Source organism: Lissotriton vulgaris, chromosome 3_2, assembly GCF_964263255.1.
Source record: "Lissotriton vulgaris chromosome 3_2, aLisVul1.2, whole genome shotgun sequence".
Lineage (NCBI taxonomy): Eukaryota > Metazoa > Chordata > Amphibia > Caudata > Salamandridae > Lissotriton > Lissotriton vulgaris.
The window spans coordinates 234,899,868-234,921,801 of NC_141690.1; the positions used below are offsets into that span (position 1 = coordinate 234,899,868).

The 21,934-nt window shown below is 44.6% G+C and overlaps 1 protein-coding gene across 1 annotated transcript in view; it reads right to left on the bottom strand.

Moving 5' to 3' along the window:
- LOC147725583 (pantothenate kinase 3-like) overlaps nt 1-20,120 on the bottom strand; it is a 103,664-nt gene extending 83,544 nt beyond the window's left edge. Inside the window, exon 1 of the mRNA XM_086964280.1 lies at nt 19,866-20,120. Within this exon, the coding sequence (XP_086820406.1) occupies nt 19,866-20,010 (145 nt within the window). The 5' untranslated portion in view covers nt 20,011-20,120. The remainder of the gene's footprint in view (nt 1-19,865) is intronic.
- Nucleotides 20,121-21,934: the final 1,814 nt, after the last annotated feature.

Sequence of the window (21,934 nt, forward strand, 5' to 3'; positions counted from 1 at the left end):
AGATTATTGGGCCACGCAACGGATCTACATTAGTGACTAGGTCTTTTGCGTTGAAGTGAAATCCACAGTGCGACTGAAATTAGACCTGGAGTCAACATGGACTGCATAGCATGCTCTATGGAGTGCCAGTGTCAAAGACCCTTACACCTCATACAAGGGCTACACTGCTGTGTTTGAATCCCGCCCATAAAAGAATTCAGTGCCCCAAAAAAGCGCACTTGGGAGACGCATTTGTGGTATGGTGCACAGATTCGCAAGCCACCGCCCTTCAGGGTTTCAAAGCATTTGACCCGATTGGCATTTCAATGCCAAGAAATGTCTGGGCTGGTCAACAAATTAAATTGTTTGATCAACTGAACAACGACTTAAAACATAATTCTACACATACTTACAACTCAAGACACAATCTAGACCCCTACAAGGACCAGATAAAGGTGTTGCCTACTTCACCCTACTCGAGACCAAAGTCCAAATGGAACATATAGGGATGGAGAATCTCCAGAATATACTGGTCTCTCCTGCTCGACATACCAGACCGCCTTCGGATGCTCTGCAAGCGTTGGGAGCAGAACTTGGGCCCCGGATAGGACAAGGAGTGGGCTAAGGCAAAGATGGTCCCCATGCTTTGGTCATCTGCGAACAACCGATACTTATACAATACAAATACCCACATAGAATATACTACCATCCTCACCAACTATGGAATATGACTAGAGCACCTGCGTGCATGCCCCCGTGCTTCGAAGATCCAGAGGGACCGTTACGCCACATCATCTGGGACGGCACATGTAGAAGGACTTACTGGAAGAGCCGACTACAATAGTAGGCTTTCAACAAAATTGGGCAACCCAATAACGCATGGACCTGGGCTGAACAATATTTATCAAAACAAGTGTTCTCCAAGAAAGGGGGGGGTGTAATCCTGGACTTCGATGGCAACAGTGATGCACTCAAGATTTTAAACAGTTCTGCCTTTGATTCTGCGATAAGTATATTAATGTATTCATATAATTTGGCCAGCGACAGTATAGTGTACTAACTTTACTTTTCAATCTTTTTCATTCAGAAGGTTTAAAAAAATATTTTCAACAGACAGAAAAAAGGTGATCCATTAATTTGTCAGCGCAGTGAAAGTGAATATGTTGACTAATTTCTGTGCTTGTGTTACATACAGAATATATACATGTGCTGTCCGTGTCCGGCCGTCACTGATGAAATGCCATGACCACCTGGACAATAAGAGGCATGAAACATGTTGACCCCCCTCACAGAACACAAGCAAGCTGGAGCTCGAGAGGGTGTAAACCCACCTCTTTAGCAACGACTCTACAGACTTTTGCTTTTATTATAGCATAGGAACCGAGTCAATAAAGATATCATGTGGGACCCTATAGCTATTTTTACCTCACACTCACCCTTTCCAATTTCTACTCTTTACACTTATGCCCCACTACCTCTTAGACTTCACATCTGCAAAAAGAAAAGACCTCCGGCAAAAAGCCCCCTGGCGGGCCTGTGGGCATTGCAGCGCCGGCCCAACGAGGAGCTGCCCGATGATGAAGCATGACACCTCCTGTGGTGTGTGAGGGCCCTTGCTCCAAAAAGGAGCTACTCCACTACCATCTCATCCCCTTGTGGACACCTGGCACCCTGGACTCCCTTATCTCTTGTTTCTGCCACTTTGGAGTTACAAGGGCAGTACTCAAATATAGGTTGAATAAAGGCAGCGCTGGGTCAGATCCTTGAGTCATCGCTTTATTTGTAAATATTTTCACAGAAGAGGCCAAAGTTGGAGATAGCCTTACTTCTACCGAGGTGTCAGATCATTATAGCTGCTGTCAGTAAAGGTTGTGGCATTCCGCAACATTTCAACTTTTCATATAGTCTACCTCTATCAAAAATAGTCAAAAGCCGTAGCCAAAACAAATGTGGTATAAAACAGAATGTCTCTTGTATGACTGCTGAGTGCGAGGCATAAAAGTGCTAATAAGTTGCCCTTAAACTGCATCCTTCTTGGAATAGTTTGGGGGGGGAAAGGTACTAGTTTAGTATAATATTTGCCTTCTATGTCCAATAAAGCTATAAACCCTTTTGACGGAACAAAAGCGGACCCTTTCTGAGAACTGGAACTAACAGTGAGCCTCTCAAGCTATCAGGCACCAAATCAGTGTCTATACCATTTGTGTACAAAAGAAGAAGGATCACCTACCCTGGAGGAATATTTTCTTTGAAAACTCTGTTGGTATTCCACTTACACCGGTGCTCCATTACTGATTTTAGTATTGTTTGCACCTCTATTTCAGACAACTATTGTGAATTCATTTAAGACGTTTACTCGTTCTACCAGCTCACATCCTAAGGGTTTGTCAGTTACACAAAGGTTTTTTTAAAATGCAAGGTGGCATTTCTGCAGGATGCATACAATTAATCGCACCACTGTTGCCTTCACCTATGTTTTATTTATTAACTTCCAAAGCATTTCTTTGTCTCTGGATTTATTTGCTTCTACCATTAACCCAGCTTTGTTCCTCTTTTTTGTTACTAAAGTTACTTAAATGTACAAATTAAGAGTTCTTTGCTAGCGTTCTTCCACGATCTTTTACAGTCTTACTCCAACCCCAATCCTTAAACGGATTCATAAAGGTCAAGATTACAGAGAGGCATGACTGTACACAGCATATAGTTTGAAGATTTCCACTGCTCTTTCCCGCTCCCATCCTGGAATTCAGATGGTTAGATAATGCACTTGTTTCCTCAGCTTCCCATTTTACCCTTTGGACCAGTTACGTATTCGCTAGGGCTCCTACAAGTATCAGCGATTCATTTGTCATAATTGTAATTGACAATCATGTGATCACAGCCTTTTATCGAGGCAATTTTGTATTCCATTATTGGGGTGAAGACGCTGATCAGACTTCTCTTGACTATTTAGCAATGTTTTAATTTTTTTGATTTATATCAAGCCCTTGTAGTACTTTCAGTAGGGAACATCCAATGGTATATTTTCTCTGTACTGAGGCTACAATGGAGGAGATGTCAGTAATTCTACGTAAGGACCGGCGGCTCAGATTATGCTTTTATCTTTCAGCTATGCAGCCATTTATTTAACAAGTACTTAAAGAAAACAAAGGACAACAAAGCCCATTGGTATGTATAAACTTTTCAGACAGCCAATCACAGCAGTCTGTCTCACCATATAATAACATCCCCAAGGAACAGCAGATCCTCCTTCACTGCTCAGCAACCAAATACGCTGTCTTCCTTGTAAATTTTAACATGCGCATAATATACGGTTCTTAATAGTGACTACTGTAGGGCATTTTTTTATTCGCCAAAACAAATGTTATTGTGTGGCAAGTTTTTCTATGCTTCTAGACAGTCACGTTTGGCATGGGATTATTTTGCTAGCAGGCCTTCCCGCATAAGGGACCTCTGCTCTGGGCTCACGTCACCTAGGCCGCCTCGGCACCAACGCGCTGCCTGTGTTCTCGAAGACACTTCAAGGTTTCCATGTGGGTTTTCTACCACCCCGGGTCAGTGCGGCCGTCAATCTGCTCCCCTAGGAACGCTGTGTCCGTGGACAGGTGTGCGCTGCCAACATCTTGCTAATCTGAGAGGAGCGCAAGCAGGCACATAGTTTCCCTCACAGGGCCCATTCAGTTATTTTCAGATTATTTCGGTAACACTGGCTGTGAAACAATGTGTAAGGGGTGTTTTTCTTGCGCTCAATATGCAGAGTATGCGCCCCCACCAGACACCTCAACATCGGGTGCATTTGCCGACCCTACGGCCTTGGGAGCTCTGGGGCCTGTTGTATCTGTGTCACAAGGGTTAACTCAGCAATTTTGCAGAGCCCAAGCCTCCATTGCGCAACTTGCAAGTATAATTTAACTCTGTTTCGGAGCACAATGGCAGAAACTTGGAGGGAGGACTCTCTGAGACTGTAGAAGACCCAATACCATTTTCTCAAGATGAGGAATTTGTTGTTGCGGTAGATGCATCTCTGCAGCTGGCTATGTCCGCAGTTCTAGAACCCGTAGCAGACAACAGCTCATTATTGCGGTCCAGCGCAGTGTGAACCCCCTCCCATCATGGAACACCTAGGCCCTTGGCGGACATTAGAACCTCACCAAAGGCTTCTGCTATAGGCTTATCCTCTACTCCTTCAGACGCATAGGAGCTCCTTAACCCAGCAGTGATTAATTGCAGAGGAAGCCGCATGGATGACCCAATGTGGCCTGGAACTACCCGATCAATTACCGTAATGCACCTGGCACTACTGATGACGGGGAAGACCTCCGGACACTGATCTTGATGATCACGAGGACCAACGAGCCAGGGCCCAGTAGAACTTGGAGGTTGGAATGGGCCCTAAAAGTCCCAGGCTATATTGGTCTCCTCCTCATACAGAAACCGTGGCAGCGGTTCATGGGAAACAGAAGGCATGCGGGACCAGGAGAACATCTACCATCCCTGGTCAGCAGAGTGGGTTCCAGCAGACAGAGTCGCTCAATAAATGGCTAGTCACATATGTAAACCAATGGGAAAAGAAGTGAGGTGCCTCCTAAGGGCTGGATGACCCAGACCATCTTTGGACAGTAAAGTTGCCGTAATGCCTGAAATTGATGGCTAGATGGCCACATTCATTGGAAAGTATGTCAAGTTTCCCCAGAAATCGCTCCTGGACAAACTGCTGACACAAGCTGTTGGACAACCCAAGACCTAAGATTTTGTACATGCGGAGGAGGCGAAAGACAGTGGCAACCTCAGTTCTCCCAAGATTCTTTCTGGATGAGCACGTTTCTTAGAAAACACCAATTACGCTCTCTCAACGGAGAGGCGCCATTCCTTGGTAATAAAAATGTATCCCAAGCTGACTGAACTGGACCCCTCAGAAGATGTGGCAGTTGTGGAGGGCGGACTCCTCAAAGAGCCTTTTGTCATGAAACTTGGAAAATTCCTTACTACCTTTCCTGGTTGGGAGAAGGACTGTCCTGGCGTACGTCATAATCACACTGTGCTGAGGAGAGTGCTTGTAAAGATCAGAAGACCACCTGGGGAGCTGAAACCCCAGGAGCTCGAGGAGTGCTCGGGACGTATGTCGAATTAGAGGGACCCGTGCTCTCAACTGAAAACCTGGGCTAACTCACTCCAGAGAGTGGTGTCCGAGGGGTGATGGGGAAAGTTTGGGGAGTCCGAGGGACCAGAGCTGCAGCTTATATGGTCTCAGACCTCTAGATCAGGAAGATCCCAAAAATCTAATCAGAGTCGCCAGCTGGTGCAACGTGTATCAGTGGCTGGTGTAGTTTGAATGGCCGAGGGCCTGGGTCACAACTCATAGCCAAAACCTGTGAATTCTTCACCATTACAACTGTACGGAGTATGTTATATTTGGAATGTTGTGCTCTATGCTAATGTGCAAGTGGGAAAGTAAAATACCTCTCAACAGCCTGCATATAGGTTTCTGTTGCTTTCGGTGTGGGAGGGATTGCTTGGCTCGTGAACAGCTTGGGGAAGTAAGCACATGTGTCGCTTACGATGCTGAGGAAATAATGGGGCAAGTAAATACCTATGAGTAGCACATATATGTTCATGCCATTCTGCTGATAATGGGAGAGTTTGACAATTGCATACAACTATAAAGCATATATCAAAAGTGTATGTCATTTTGATTTCAATCTGTGTGTAATACAAAGACCAGTGTTCAACACATATAGTGTGAAGTCTTTTTATAGTGTACTCCGTGTGTTGCCAGGGTAGGGTTGTGTCACTAATTTACACTTTGCCCTTGAGGATAAGCTTGACTGCTCTGTGCTAAGCTATCCAAGGGTAAGCACCGGTTATCGACAAGTGTATAGTACGCATTCTATCGAGGACGGTGGATTCTGTCTGGCTTTGATGAGTCCCAGTACACCAGAAACCGGTGGGTCAAACAACGAGTATTGGACGTCTAGCCTTTGTACGCCTATGAATTTTACTCCTGAGGGAGTCACTTTCACAGCTTTGCGTAATACCAAGTCCAACATTAGGTTGGTTCGTTATCCAGCCATCCCGGATTATCCAAAACTGTGAGTGGTCCATTGCACTTAAGCATATGAAGACTTTACAGAAGATATTAGGCAAGCAAGTACGAGAATTATTGATCTCATTAAAGCAACTTTATAAGGCAGTGTCTTTTCCCACTATTGCAAGATGGGTTCAATGGGTATTGTCCGAAGAAGGCACGGTTATATCTGTGTTCTGTGCTCACTTGATAAGTAGAGCCGTGGTATCCAAGGCTCTCGTTTGATGGCTTGTTGGAGAACAGCCTACTGGCGGCCAACTGGTCCTCAGACTCAACTTTTAGAAGTTCCATATCAAATCAGTGGTGGGAGCTGCATCATTGGCAATTAGTAAGGTTTGAACAAACATAATCTGAGCCTTGGGTGTAACACCGAATGTCAAATTTCCTAACTATTGTGAAGGAAAGTTTCAATCCTGTTAAAGACTCGGAGAGGATTATCCTACCCTAGGAGAGTAACATTTTCCCTGCTCCCAAAGTCTTATCTGATACTTTTTCGTCTATTGGGAGGAGTATGCCTGACTCTTCTTCCCAATCTGGTCAATACATATTGTGTTGCAATGTGTACTATGTTAAGATTTGTTATTTATGAACAGTTCGATTACTCAAGATCTGCAATTGCATTTTATCAAATCATGGGTTAGTATGGCTGACTATTTTCTTCCCAATCTGGTCAATACATATTGTGTTGTAGTGTGTACTTTGTTATGATTTGTTATTTATGAACAGTTCGATTGCTCAAGATCTGCAATTGCATTTTATCAAATCATGGGTTACTTGTCCTGGTATCTGGCTCTTACTGGAGTATTTTTACGTTTTAAGTGATGATCAGAAAAAAAGGACACCGGACATAGAATGGTCATGGCTGCGGCCATCGCACAAAGAAAGAGAAGTGCTGTTTTTTGGGGATGTTATTATAAGGCAACCAACTGATGTGATTGGCTGTCTGAAAAGTTTATACTTGAACTCATCGGAGCAGTAGTCCTTTGTTTTTTAGGTCTCGCCTGGCGTTGTAGCGCAAAGCGCTGCTTGCTGGGCGAGAGATATTGTGAGAGTAGACTTGAGAAGGGGACTTTAAGCCCCGCCCCTCATTTTCATTGGCTGGCGTCACTGTTTATGCTCAACAGTGGCCTGCCATTGGAAATGAGGTTTTTAGGCAATGCCCTTTCTACCGTTAGTCCAGCCGATCCGGACAGGGTCGTCTGCTTTGCTGCTGTCACAAAGCAATTCCTTTTCTTTATGGGAGTCATCTATTTTTACTCAGCCCAGTGTTTATTTTTGCATGGCGCTTTCACTTAAAGTGAAAGTGCGATGTAAATATAAATACGCAGCTGAGTGAAAACAGATGGCGAGTGCTTGTTTTTATAGAGGATCAGCGCAATGTGTGAGTGATTTTGACAAGAAGGGCTAGCCGAGCCTGCACGACATGTCACACCCACAAAGAGCATTACTTTTCTGAGCGCAGCGCCAGTTAGGGACACTGCGCTCACTTTATTTACTATCATGTTTCCACAGCTTGTTTTCATTACTTTACTGAGCGCTGCTCCTGCTAGGGACAAAGCGCTCCCTTTATTTACGATCATGTTTCCCAGAGCGCACGGCCCGCTCTCACCTGTCCATAGCGTGTGCTCCTCAGCAGAGGCTTGCTTCGAGCTGCGGCTCCTGGCGTGCGTGCTCCCCATCCTGGGGGCTGCAGCAGGAGCAGCTCCTCTTCGTCATCGCCATAGGCTGACTGCCACGGGGAGACGTGCAGGCAGCTCACCACCCACTCAGCCCCCAGGCAGTGCACGTATGCGATGAGTGCGAGGAAGATCCATCACAGACCCCAGGGGCTGGTGCGCAAAGAGGGGAGAGGCCCAGAAGTTCCTGGACCGAGGTTGAAGACCGCGTTACTCCATGGAGCCCGTCCCATCCTGCACTCCTCACCCCGGCCTCTCACCACCCAGGGGGACCTCCAATGCACAGTATGTCCTAGGTCTGGGAACTTTATTTCTGTACACAAGGGAGGGGGAGTAATGGGGATTCGTTGATTGACGTGACGGGGAACGGGGGCGGCTGGGAGGAATAACATGGAATTTGGGGGAAGGTAATTGGCTCGGAGGATTAGGTGGCCACAAGGCACAGTGTGGGGGCTAGAGGAGGTATAAGACTTGGCATAAAGGTGAGAAAGAGCTCTAGGTTAAGAGCATGGGGTAGGGGAAATGGGTGGAGGTGGAGGTGGAAGGCTTGGCATTGAGGTGGGAGATTTAGGTATAAGGTGGTTGTAGGGCATTAAATGGGGGCTTGGGTGAGCCGGAGTGCTTGGGGACAGCTCAAAAACTTAAGGGGCTGTGGTGAGAACGATGAAAGGGGGTGGCTTTGGGGTGAGGTAGAGCACGGTGTGCGGAGATGAGTCTTTTGGTGAGGGGCTCTTGTACAGAGGATGTAGTGCGTCACGAACAGTGCTTGACCTGGAAATATAAAAAAGTGTACATACTCACTACACCCATTTACAACCAGGAAGTGCAGATACTCTCCTAATAAAGCATTGCAGCCCAGCTAAGAAGTGTTGGGGTCCTCCCTCACAAATGTAACAAGTGCTGTGTATCTGCGCACTCTAAGCCATGTCGATGAACGCTGCTCTTCGCAGCCGGTTGTGCCCAGGCACCAGTGGACGGGGAGTCACAAACTTGCAGACTGTCATTATATATCACAAAGTGGCTGCCTGCTTGAGGTTAGCTGTGGCTGCCTGTAGGCCTTTGAAAGCCCCCCACTATTTAATGATTTCAGACTCCAACGTGAAGCGCATTTCGTAACAAGTGTGCGTGTGCTGAACATGAGACCACACATCTTACTTAAACACGCGGAACGACAAATAAAATACATATGTTGTACTACGATTTATTCTCTCTAAAATTAAAGGACAGGTGACAACCTCCACATGTCAGATGGCACCTGCTGTCCCTCCGAGGCCGGGGGTTACATGCACGTGGGACCGAGCTCGAACATTATCTCGGTTTCTTATATAGCGCGCTTGAAACACGCAATCGTTGTCAACTCACGCCTTCGTAAACAGCAGCTAAATGTTTACCCACCAAAGCACCAAATCTCTGCCAAGTCTGGTGCGCTCTTGTTGGTTGATGCGCGGCTCACTGCGCCAACTGACCGATGCCACCTGCGCCTCTTTGTGCAGCTGCCAGAAGGTCTGTGAGGAACCTGCAGGTCACAGACTGCATCCCTTGCAGGTCAGCCCGGGCTGTTCAGAGGTCAATAACTGAGTACAGCAGGCCTGGGATACTAGTGACAAACAGGACTCTAGAACCGTAACATTATGTTAAATTATGTGACATTATCTACATTTATACTATGTCGTTATTAGTGCAGGTAACATTATTATTATTATTAGGTTATGTTGTTAATCTTGATAAAGCGCTGGCATGCCCAGAGGCGTCTTGGCGCTGCTGCTGTATGAAGGTTTCACCAGGGAAGTTCCAAGGTTTCTTGGCAGAATAGCCCTGTTTAAATTCTTTTCTGAAGGAAGGAAGGCTGGAGGTGTCCTTCAGACAGGTGGTAGGGGTCTTCCAGAATCTGGCGGTGCGGAATATGAAGCTTCTGCCGCCGCAGGCAGACTGTGGTATCTTTAGTATGTGAGGTTCTTGGCTGCAGAGGAGCGCAGAGTCCTGGAGGCTGTGCACCCGGTGAACTTGCGTTTTAGGTAGTCCGGACCAGAATCATGCAGCGCTTTAAAGGTAATGTACAGAGCGCTTTAAACTCGACACATATCCCTATAGGCAGAAAACTGCGGAGTGGCTTGCCTTCGCATACAACGGTGGTACTGCAGTGCTGGAGAGAGGCCAATAAATTTCTGGGATAGACAAATACTATAACCGGCAGGACACCGCTCTGGTTCGGGGACCAGTTGAAGGAGGTAAAGAGGCTCACTGGCTTCAAGGGGTGGAAGTTGATTGGAATTGAATACCTTGGGGATATTTGGAAGGGGGGGCCCTCAGTTCCTTGAAAATGGAATACCAAATGCATGACTCACAACACTACAACTACCTGCGTCTTTCCCACGCTCTGCGCACCCATATCCCATTAGAGACTTAAAATCCGGAGTACTCGCCGATGGAGGACAGGCTCCTGCTAGACCCCATCTTGGAGAAGCCCACAGCAATGATTTACCGAAAATTGATTGATAACATGCCTGACCGCCTGCTGTCTCTGCGGGCAAAATGGGAAGTTGATATTGGTAGCCTACAAGACGATGACTTGCAAGACGCCCTGCTGAGCCCACATGAAATAGCAGTGCAGGTCCGGTTTCGGCTGGTCCAGTTTAAAATCTTGCACCGGGTGTACGACCCGCGCACACACCTGTTCTCATGGGGCAGAGCCAGACTTCTCTGTGTGCAAGGCGTTGTCATTCTTTCAAATCCTTTGGGACTGTCCAAACGTGGTTCCTTTCTGGACCAAGGTGGCACGCACTATGGAGATAGTCGTGGGTTTGTCAGTCCCGGTGGAACCAAGATGGTTTTTAATAATGATCAAAGGCCCGACGGAATGGTCCAGGTATAACGAGATCTGGTTGGCCTTAAAGGCCGGGGTGGCAAAAAAGGAACGTAGCCAGGAGCTGGGAGGCGCAGGAGGCACCACAATGGGACCAGTGGCAACGAGATTTAGACTGGTGTCAGAGGGCGGAGGAAACAGTCTAGAAGGCCAGGGTGTGTGTGAAGAAATGGAGGAAGATCTGGGGTCCCTGCCGGAAGTATCGGGGAACGGGGGGTGGGGAAGCAAGAAAGGGGGTGACGTGGGTGAGGACTCCTTGATAATGTATGATTTGCCCTTGATTGTATAATGTATTGCTAAAGATTTCAAGACTATTGAACATTGTGATGTATTTTGCAAGTGAGTAATGTTAATAAAAAGATTTTTCTTTTTTAAAGAATCCCCAATTTTTTTACTTTTATAACCGTAGTTGGCAAGGTGTCTAATTCTTGAGGGCACCAGCAGGGGGACACCAAATGCACACTTTCTCTAATGGTAACTAGATGGTTTCTTCTTTGGTGATTTACATGCATTTCCCTGCCTGTCCCAGAAGGCAGTCACTCTTGGGGACACATGTCGCTCCACAGGTCTCCATCACCATGTTGTGCTTTCTGAGGCCAGTCTGTCAGCAAGTCACATAAGGGCCACGCTTCCAGACGCCAACACACGCCGATCAGCAACACTATATTCATACTCGGGAAAGATAACTAATCAGCAACAGGAGGACGTGCAGTGAACTGAACCGTCCAGAACTAGGTAAGAGCCAGTGACCGGAAAGTAAGTTAGAGGAGCCGGTTGGATGGGGGAAGAACGTACTGTATGAATTTGAAGCGAGATTACTTTGGTCTAAAGTTATGGGGCGGCTAATGCAGCTGTAAGTAGAACGAGGATCTGTAAAGAAGAACTCCTCAAATTAGTATCAATCTTCTTTATTGGCAACTCTGCTCTCAGAAACATTACAGCTTCATATCGCTTCAATCCCCTTCAAACTGTCCCTACAGAATCCCCCCTACATTCTTTGTTCTACGAATGATGTTGTTGCATTCCAAACAAGGAATGCTCCAACATGACACATCTTCCTCCTTCCAAAATTTAAACAAAAGAAACAAAGAAAAAATAAATAAATAAACAAAATTCAAAATAAGATGCAAGGAAATAATTTACTCTAACATGTAATCTCTGAATTTGTGAGGAGTATTAATAACTCTACCAAATCTTCCCAGTCTCTTTGTACCTTCTCAAATTCGTGGTTCGCACAATTCATTATTGTCAATATCATCACCCTGTTCACTTCCTGGACTACTCTCCTCTTCTGTTTCCATTCCTTCCTCCACTTCATCCTCCCACAGCCATTCATCAAACATATCCGCAGCTCCACCCACAGCTGCAGCTCCACCAACATCCACCTTCTGTATTTTTTTAATAGGTTTTGCATTTCGCTGTATGCCTCAAATGCCAAACTCGACCATCACTAACGGCCACATGCATTAAGGTATTTAGGAATCGCAAACGATGCGATTCGGTAAAATCGGCCGTTTGCGATTCCTAAGTACCTTTTTAGTATGCATCAATCATTTTTGGAAAAATCACTATTTTTAGCGATTTCCAAAAATGCGATTGCTTCTAAGGAATCGCAAATTTGCGATTCCTTAAAAGCAATGCAGGATTGTTTTTAAAATTGCAAATTCGCAATTAGGGGGGACAAATTACCACGAGGGTGAACCTCATGGTAATTTGCGAAAAAGGTTTAAAATGCTCAAATTAGCATTTTAAACACTGTCATGTTACAGACACATGTCCTTAGGACATGTGTGTGTGAAACATCCATTTTTAAATACATTTCAGGGGTGCAGGGGGGGGTCCTTTGGACCCCCCCCCCCCTGCACCCATGGAATGCATTAACATTTTGCGAATTCCAATTTGCGAAATCGCAATTCTCATTGATTCCTATGGGCCTTTTGGCCATATGGGAATTGCGAAATCGCAAATTGGAATTCGCATAATATTTGCAATTTGGTAAAAATTGCGATTTTTACTGAATCGCAAATTTTATGCAATTTTAATCATGCATCCCGTTTTGCGATTCCTTATTTGCTATTCCCTAAAAATCGCAAATAAGGAATCGCAAAAACGGACTTTGATGCATGTGGCCGATAGTCTGGCCGAATTCCTCAGAAACTCTACTATTCTACATGGTTTTGAAAATGCACTTTCTCCTTTTGCTACTTTTCCCACCTTCTTAGTTTTAACCCAAGCACCCACAACAAGTTCATCCATCCTTGTGACATGCCTTTTGTCAAAATTCCTTTTGTACACTTGTTGTGCATTAATGATGTTTTCCTTGACATTCTTTGGTGACCATTTGAATGTATTTTGTACTCTCCATCCATCCAATATTCTCCTTAGTGAAAGGCTCTCTACCTCATCATCACAAATGGACTCAAACCCGTGAGAGAAGGCGTGAGACGATAACCCCACAACATTTTTCTAAGTTCTACTTCCCAGTTCTTCTTATTCTCACACGCAATCTGGATTGTCCCCTTTAGAACACGATTAAATCGTTCAACAGCACCATTTCTTGCTGGATGGTAAACAGATGTCAAAACATGTGTTATTCCATTTCTTTTTAAAAATTCCTCAACTTTCACAGCCGTAAAATGTGTTCCATTGTCACTGATCACCCTTTTAGACAAACCTTCCCTTAGAAATACTCCATTAAGAAAGATCACAACAGTTTCCGCATCAGCTTTCTCTACAACTTCCAAATCAACCCACTTGCTAAAATAGTCTATCAAGACTAATATGAACCTACTTTCACCACTTTTATTCCGTATTGGACTAACAAAATCAATAGCAATCAAATCCCAAACCATTTCTGGGCACTGTACAGGTGGCAATTGTAGTCTCATTGTCGTTACACTTTTGTCTGAATCAGCACATTCTTCACACTCCCTCACAACTCTCTGGACTTCTATGTCTACACCTGGCCACCAATACGAACCTTTAACCCTCTTCTTTGTCCTCACAATACCAAAATGCCCTTCATGACACAGATCTATTATTCTTTTCCTCAAACTCTTACGTGGTATCATTTTCCTCCCCTTAACACAAAATCTGAATCTACACTCCACTCACTTCTCAAATTTCTCCTTCCACATGTCTAAATTAACAATTGTATATGGTGATCCAGAATCGGCTACTAATATCACCTTTACACCTGAAACATCAATCTCACATTTCGGTTTACTCCTTCCTTTACACTTAACATCTAAAATGAAGTCTCTTATCATAAAATCATCATCATCTTCCTCTGAATCTTCTTTTTCTCTTCTAATTCCCTCTCTGCTGTCTTCCGTTACTTATTTTATCCTTGTGGTTCTTTCTTTCCTGTAACATACTCTTGCATAATGTCCAATCAATCCACATACCGTGCACTTCTGATCTCTCGCCCTACAAGCCTTACTGTCAGCTAAATGTGTGTAGCTGCCACATCTGTAACATGCCAAATTAGCCTGACATCCTCTCTTGTAATCACTTCTAATTGGCTGGTAATTCTTCTTCTCCATCCTCTTTTCATTACTCTTGTCTTTTTTTTCTGCACCAACACTACTTGCCCTTATGGTCTTCCTTACAACGCATACTTCTTTACTTTTCCTGTTTTCATCGTCCAACGCTTCCTTCGCGCACCTGACAGATACTTCTGCTTTTCTTACTACTGCCAGTACTTTATTCAACGTTCCATCTCCCATAGTCCATAATCTTTCTTGCACTCTTTTCTTCGTTCACAATGCGTTTATTTAGTCTTCTTTCCCATTGAAATACATGTATAACTTCCCAATCTCTTAAAATGGCCGCCAAGCGTGATGACGTCACACTACACCTCTTGCGTTGTCCTCTTCTCAACGCGACTTCTTATTATGCTGATCTCGCACTTGCGCACGACAATTGCTCATGCATTCTATCTGTACAGACGGCGCACAAGACAACTTCCAATGGCGCACGAGACAGACAGCTTCGAGTGGCACGCGAGACAGCTTTTGAATTACGCTCCACGCGCCAGCTTGCTTCTTCCAGGTAGCGGTTTCCTCCTTTTTGCCACTCAAATCCGCTTCCATATGTTAAGCGCTGTATGCGCTCAGTCACTTGCAATTATCCAGTCCTCCTCCCCTCATTATTTCTTCAATTGCCCACTTCCGTTATTTCATCGTGAAACTCCTCTACTTTTCCTCAGTGGGTCCGCGCAGAGTTGCCTTTCCTCAGTCGCCAATTTGTAAAGAAGAAGAACTCCTCAAATTAGTATCAATCTTCTTTATTGGCAACTCTGCTCTCAGAAACATTACAGCTTCATATTGGTTCAATCCCCTTCAAACTGTCCCTACAGAATCCCCCCTACATTCTTTGTTCTACGAATGATGTTGCATTCCAAACAAGGAATGCTCCAACGTGACAGGATCATGCCTCCAATCAGTGCGGTGACCTCAGAAGAGGTGTCCCAGCGCTAGGTACAGGTGTCCACTGGCCTCAGTGCAGTTATCAAACCGGACGATTCTAAGCTATTCGCATTGGAAATAACAATGCCTTGTATTTAGGTTTAAAAACACAAAACATAAATAGAAGGCATTGTCATTTAAAATGCCAATAGCTCAAAATGAAGCTTACACAGACAAGACTAAGTGCTAATCTCGGAAACACCTTACCATAAGACACCAGGTGGCCCACCGCGCAACGGCCAACTCCTACCCCAACAGACCACACCTGCAACCTCGGAATCATCGTCGACAGCCAACTCACACAAGCGACAAATCAAGGTAGTGTCCTCTTTCTTTTTTAACATAATCGGCATGCTACGAAAGATTTTCAGATGGATTCCCATCAATACCAGAAGAACGGTAACCTAAGCACTCATCTCCAGCCGACTCGACTACAGAAGAGCACTCTAAGCCAGAACCACCTCACAATTCCTTAAGCGCCTCCAAACTATACAGAACGGGCATTTGATTGAGTGAGTGAGCTATCGTGCCCTGCTGCTCCGGCATCAGTCTCTACATGCAGCTCTTGCGGTTATCAGAACTGCTTTAACTGTTAGGTTTATTGTGACGCCATGTTACTACAGCTACTGCCTATGCCTGTATTGATTTAAAAAAAAGGGTCAGTTTCTGTTGTTCCAGCTGCCGTTCCTAATTCTGTCACCCCTTCAGGCTTTACTGGACTTGGCAAAAGCCAAAGGGTGTAACTGAGGGTAGTTTACCAAGAGTTCAAGAGGACAGCACAAGTTCAAGGCTACGTTAACAGGCATGTTCTGTAACACATCTGATTACTCATATGGCACATTAATTATACATGGGCCTGGCAGTAAATCTTCACTCTGGGTGCCCCCGGCCGTGACAGGCTCGGTACGTCTAGACTGATGGTGGTTTACTACATCTCGAAAACAGCGTGGAGTTTCTCCGGCTGTGCGAAGAAGTAATGCACGCAGGATTGGGAAGAATAAATTCCGCACCACCTGAGCCGTACAGCAAAGAGGTGAGGGAACTGCAAGTGAAAACGGGAGGCAGTACGTGCTCTGCAGCAAAGCAATGGAAACGTATCTCAGTGTCACTAAGTCTGAAGCCCAATCTGTTAAAATTTAGGAAAGCCCTCAAAGCCCGTCTTTATCCTTTCTAAATACCAGACGCCACTGCGAGTAGCAAAAGCTAGTAACTGACATGCAGGTTTGTTCTGTGATATGTTTCGAAAGTGCTAAAATGCATTGCCTTCAGGTGTAGGTCTGCATATTATAAAACCTCAAAGGCAATACAAGAGTTTGTTCTAGGATATTAATTCAGAGTGCAGATTAAGCATGTAAATGTCTAAATACTGAGATAGGAGCACATGTTAAAAATAGAATATAGTTATGATGACTAAAGTGTGCCATTATTCTGTGACTCAAGTACCAAATTTTAGTTTTGTAAATTTTACCTCAACCCAGTCCTAGAATGACACCATACCCCATCCTTATTTTCCCACCTACTCCTCTCTTATTTCCCTCTCCTTTACCACCTTCTTGTATCTCTCAACTACCTCTACTTACTTCCTCATATTCCTTACTTTCATCTCCCTCTCAATGCCTTATGACAAATGCAAGGATTTTTGCCTGCCTAGGTGAAGATATATTATTCTGTACTACAACCTAGTAATGGAGCAATATACACTGCTGTTGGTGATATAGTAAATACAAGATGATGGACGGAGTGTGAAACTTTTCAAACACTCATCCCCAGTCAAGAGATCTGGGTTAAATCCATTGTTCTCTTGCTCACCATGCCACCCCAGTTTGGACCTAGCCATATGCAAATCAGTCTTGACCCTGCTCTCCATGGGAACAGTCCAGCCTGCACTGCCCGCCACGTCCTCCCTGGACCAGAAACAAGCATCCTAAGAAACAGTTTTGGGGTAGCAGCCCTCCTCAGTCAAGCTAGTTGAATCCAATGACACAGCGAGCATGGGACCCATGTCTAAGCATACCCTTGTCAACTTAGGGCAACTACAGCAAACATAAGATGAGGAACAGGGTGCTGAAACTTTTCCAGTCAAGAGATCTGGGTCAAATCCATCGTTCTCTTGTGGACCATGGCATCCCAGTTTTGCTGGTAATATAACATTCCCTACCAGATGGTCCAAAAGCATTTGCTTATTTTTCCGTTCTTTAAAAATCAACCTTTTACATCTCCTCTGACTTACACATAATCCTCATTCCCACAGTCCCTCCATAATTATCCTCTTGTAACAGACTGCCCATATCCTACCCTTTCACCATTTCTGCCCCCTTTCTCTATCTCTCTTACCCTCAGCCCACTCTATGAGCGTTTTCTCCAAATACCCACTCTTTGTCCATGTTCTGATAGCCTGCTCTAGCTCTCCTTTACGTTTTTCTCATCCAGGTCACCTCACACACAACTCCTGTTTGCTTCCTCACTCATCACTGCCCTCATACATTTCTCAAAGCTTTATTTCCCATTCTCCGTTAAACATGGACACAACCATACCTTTTCTAAAATCCACTCCTTCCTTGTAAACTCCTTATCATATGCACTCGTCCTCCCTCATAGGCCTTCGCCTCAGTCGAACTGCCTTCCTTCTTTTATGCCCCTTTGTCTCATATCCTGTTTCTCACATTCACTTTTATTCTTTCACTGTATCACATTTCAAGGCCGCTGTTTCTCTTACGCAGCATATAACTAGGGCACGTGTTGATTTTTTTTTTTTAAATGTACATGCACTGGTGAAAACAAATCTGCGCTTCACAACCAGTCAGTAATGACCTAGAGGACTTGCTGAATACCAGTGGACCAAATCCTATCCAGGTATTTCCATTTAAATCAACGTCATGAGGATATCAAGATTAAACGTAGCTGCTTAATTGTAAAAGCAAAACACGGGATTGGGGCATTTAGAAACTGTTGGGAATCTGGGAAAAAACGCACCCGTCAACTTCTCTGTAAAGAGGTTGAATACACATGCACCATATGTTACCAGCTTTGGTGTTGCACCTGTAGAAACGGTCAAACAGTTGAGTGACTTCTAATATTGCGGGTTTCACCTTTATACTTGGGTACCTGTCACGTGAGGAAGATGTGGAACGCAAGGAAAGGAAAATAGCCCATTTTCTTTAAAGGTAATGATTCTTAAGGCTGATACACCACTACTGCTGACGTCACTGCGTGTGGTGACATAGCGATGCTTGTGCATTTTATTAAGAATGTTTGCCCTGGCTAGAAGTAATGTCCAGACAGTGTGCATAAGGATTACAGGTTCCATGTGGATGAAAGATAAATTGCAAGCTAAACAGCATCTTTTTATTAATCCTTAAATGATATTCCTGCCAAGGCAGTGCCGTCCTATCTGGGCATACAGAACACACAAGCTATGCGTGTATAAGCCATAAAAACCGAAGAGTCCTGGCACCCGTGCTCCTTGGTCACCAACTCAAACCACTCCGACCCGGAGTTCATAGAACCTCGTTGCTGTGTTCGATTAATAAATTGGAGACTTGAATGCACAAAAACAAATAGAATGCGAAAGTAAATTACCCTTCTACCCCCATATACTATGGCGCGACATGGTTTTAAAATAAATGCAAAATGTTATCTTGGGCAGTGAAGCACAAACCTGCTGTCATGTAGAGACTGCCTGAGGCAACATTTTTTCTTCTCTATTTAAAACAGTAATCAATCAATCATAAGACAGCTTAACCGCTCGGCCTGCTAAACCCTCGCTGCTGCGAGAAAGCGGTGTGTCAGCTTTATGGGGTTTAATTCGAACAAGGACGCAGACACGGTGTTGCGCGCTTGCTCGCATAAGGCACTAAATCGAAGTAACATCTTATACAATGTTGAAGCATGAGGAGGGAAAGGAAGACAGAAACGGGAGGTTGGAGGCAAGGGCAATACATTCCACTCTCTCTATATACTGCATCTAATATTATATATAGTCCGTTTAAAAATGCTGATAACATGAGCACTTCCAACAGGTAGCGCTACACCCAGGCCTAAAAAGGGCGTTCCACAGAAGCTAGACGTGACAGACCGTGCACTTGTAGGCACACCAGGACTGTGATATTACATTGGAACATAAGGATTTAAAACCGCTCTAGCGGGGGTGGCGGTAAACAGCTCCCTGAAGCTCGCATGCACTACACTTGAGACTCCACCCGTACATCAAGGAGCCAGAGGGGACGTGTGTCCTCTTACAACAAGCAAACACAACATTATACATCCACTGTGCAAATGCAGGGCTGTCACTGTCCGCAGCAAGCGAGGAGGCAGGCTGAGCTCCAGGAAAGCCACACGCCACACCCCTTCCTTCCCTGTCACTTGTCAGTGCCGCCCACCCTCGCCAGTGACATTAGCGCCTAACTGGACACTGATGGCGCTACATTCGTTCAACGTGCAATCTTGTGACATTGCATGATAGATAGATAGAGATATATATATAATATATTTATCAATGACAGTTTCACTGATATTTTCCCACGGTGAGTGGGTAAGCGCGTGATAATATGATCATTGATAGGTATGATAGAAAACTAGTATTTTGTGGGGTACTGACGTAGGTGTTTTTAATACGATCTGTTGTCGAGATAATGGTGGGGTTTAAAAGGGGTAAAAAAAAGGGGGGGTGATGGTGTGAAGAGGGAGGGTGATGGTGTGAAGAGGGGGCGGGTGGTGATGGTGTGAGGAGAGGCGGGTGTCAGAGCAGTGGTGTGGAACTGCGCTGCATAGTGGCCACAGTGACCGCTACTCACGCGGGCGGTTCTTCCTCAGCGAGTCCAGCCGCTGCTGCCGGGCCCGCATTGTAGCTGAAGGAGAAATCCGCCCCCCGTGCTCCATTGGGGGGCTGTCGGGGCACCGTGGCTGCTTCGGCCGTTGCTCATCCTCCTCAGGCGCCATGGAGCTCTACCACCCCCTCCCTCCTTCCCTGATGCGCGCTCCCGCCCATCCGCTGTCTGGATCCCTCTGCAGTTCCCTGCCTCCGCCCCCGTCCTTCCACAGCGCTCTGCGCAGGCGCAGCCGAGGGGCGGGACCATAAAGAACCTCCTCTGCATCTTTCTTACCCAATCCATGTGCGGGATGCGGAAGATTGATCCCTGCTGTAGGCCAATAAACTATTCCTATGTGATTTACGTATGAGGACTAAAGATAAAAGAAGGAAAGTTAGCGGATGCTCAGGCGCCAATCTTTACATTACAAAGATATAAGCTGCCCATTGTGAAAAGAGCATGCCCAGTCTTGATATTAGTTGTAAGAGAGAAGAAAAGGGAGTTATTTGCTAAATATGACAAACCTTTTTCAAAATGAATTAATTGTTTGCTTTTTTTAAGATCACACTTTCACATATTGAAATTTTAAGACGTTTCTTATGACATGAACGTTTTCCACACGTTTTGTTTTTTACGTAGTCTGTGTATGTAGTTTTAAAAATTATAAGACGTTTTGACATTTTATTAAAGTTGTGTTCTAGATTCATATAACTCACCTAAAGAAACCTTTTTTGTAAACTGTGCCGTTCGTTTGACAAATATTATTTGTGGAAGGGCTGGATTAACTACGTGTCCCTTTTTTGTGTCCATGCTGAAATCTTAATGTGCTGGACCTGCTAGTCTCCTAGGCAACAGCGGAGGGGCGGATAGAGAATGGAAGAGAAAGGCCTCTTTGTGGTTGGAAGGAGGAAGGAGGGGGTTCTATTTTGGTTCCAGTGATGAGGCAGTCACGGAGTTACAAGAGGCAAAAAAATAATAATGATCAAGACCAGCAGCACAGCGCTGAACACGTTGTTTTACGAATAGTCCAATCTTTATGCTCCACTGCGCAATAAACAGGGCCCCACAAACAGCAAGGACATCACCCATTACATTAACATCTTTCAATCACGTACCTGTTGCAGGTGTTGCCTTCCTGTCAATTAAATATACCTCTCTATAGATGCCCATTATGGCACCCTCTATTCAAATCTGCACCTACCTCCCAAATTGTTTTTTCTTTCTCTTTACTTTAACAGGATGTTTTTATTTATTTTATTTATTTATGCGATTTTATATAGCGCAAACTTTACCCGAAGGTGTCAGAGCGCTTTACATAAGAACCAGTTGAAAAACATAAGGATTTAGGATTACATGCGTTACATAAAGGATACAAACAGAAAAAATTGCAAATGTACAAGATGTAAAGTCACACAAGGAGATACAAATGGATACTCTAAGAGTCACATAGGAATGGTAGATAGTACAAAGGTCTACTGCATATACCAGTGATTAGAGTTATCTCTATATACATAGGGAAGGGATACAAATGGATATACTCTAAGAGTCACATAGGAATGGTAGAGAGCACAGCGGACTACTGCATATACTAGTAATTAGAGTTATCTCAATATATATAGGGGAGGGATACAAATGGATATACTCTAAGAGTCACGTAGGAATGGTAGATATATAAAGGTCTACTGCATATACTAGTGATTAGAGTTATCTCAATATATATAGGGGAGGGATACAAATGGATATACTCTAAGAGTCACATAGGAATGGTAGAGAGCACAGCGGACTACTGCATATACTAGTAATTAGAGTTATCTCAATATATATAGGGGAGGGATACAAATGGATATACTCTAAGAGTCACGTAGGAATGGTAGATATATAAAGGTCTACTGCATATACTAGTGATTAGAGTTATCTCTATATACATAGGGAAGGGATATGACTGGATATACTCTAAGAGTCACATAGGAATGGTAGAGAGTACAAAGGTCTACTGTATATACTAGTGATTAGAGTTATCTCTATATACATGGGGAAGGGATATGACTGGATAT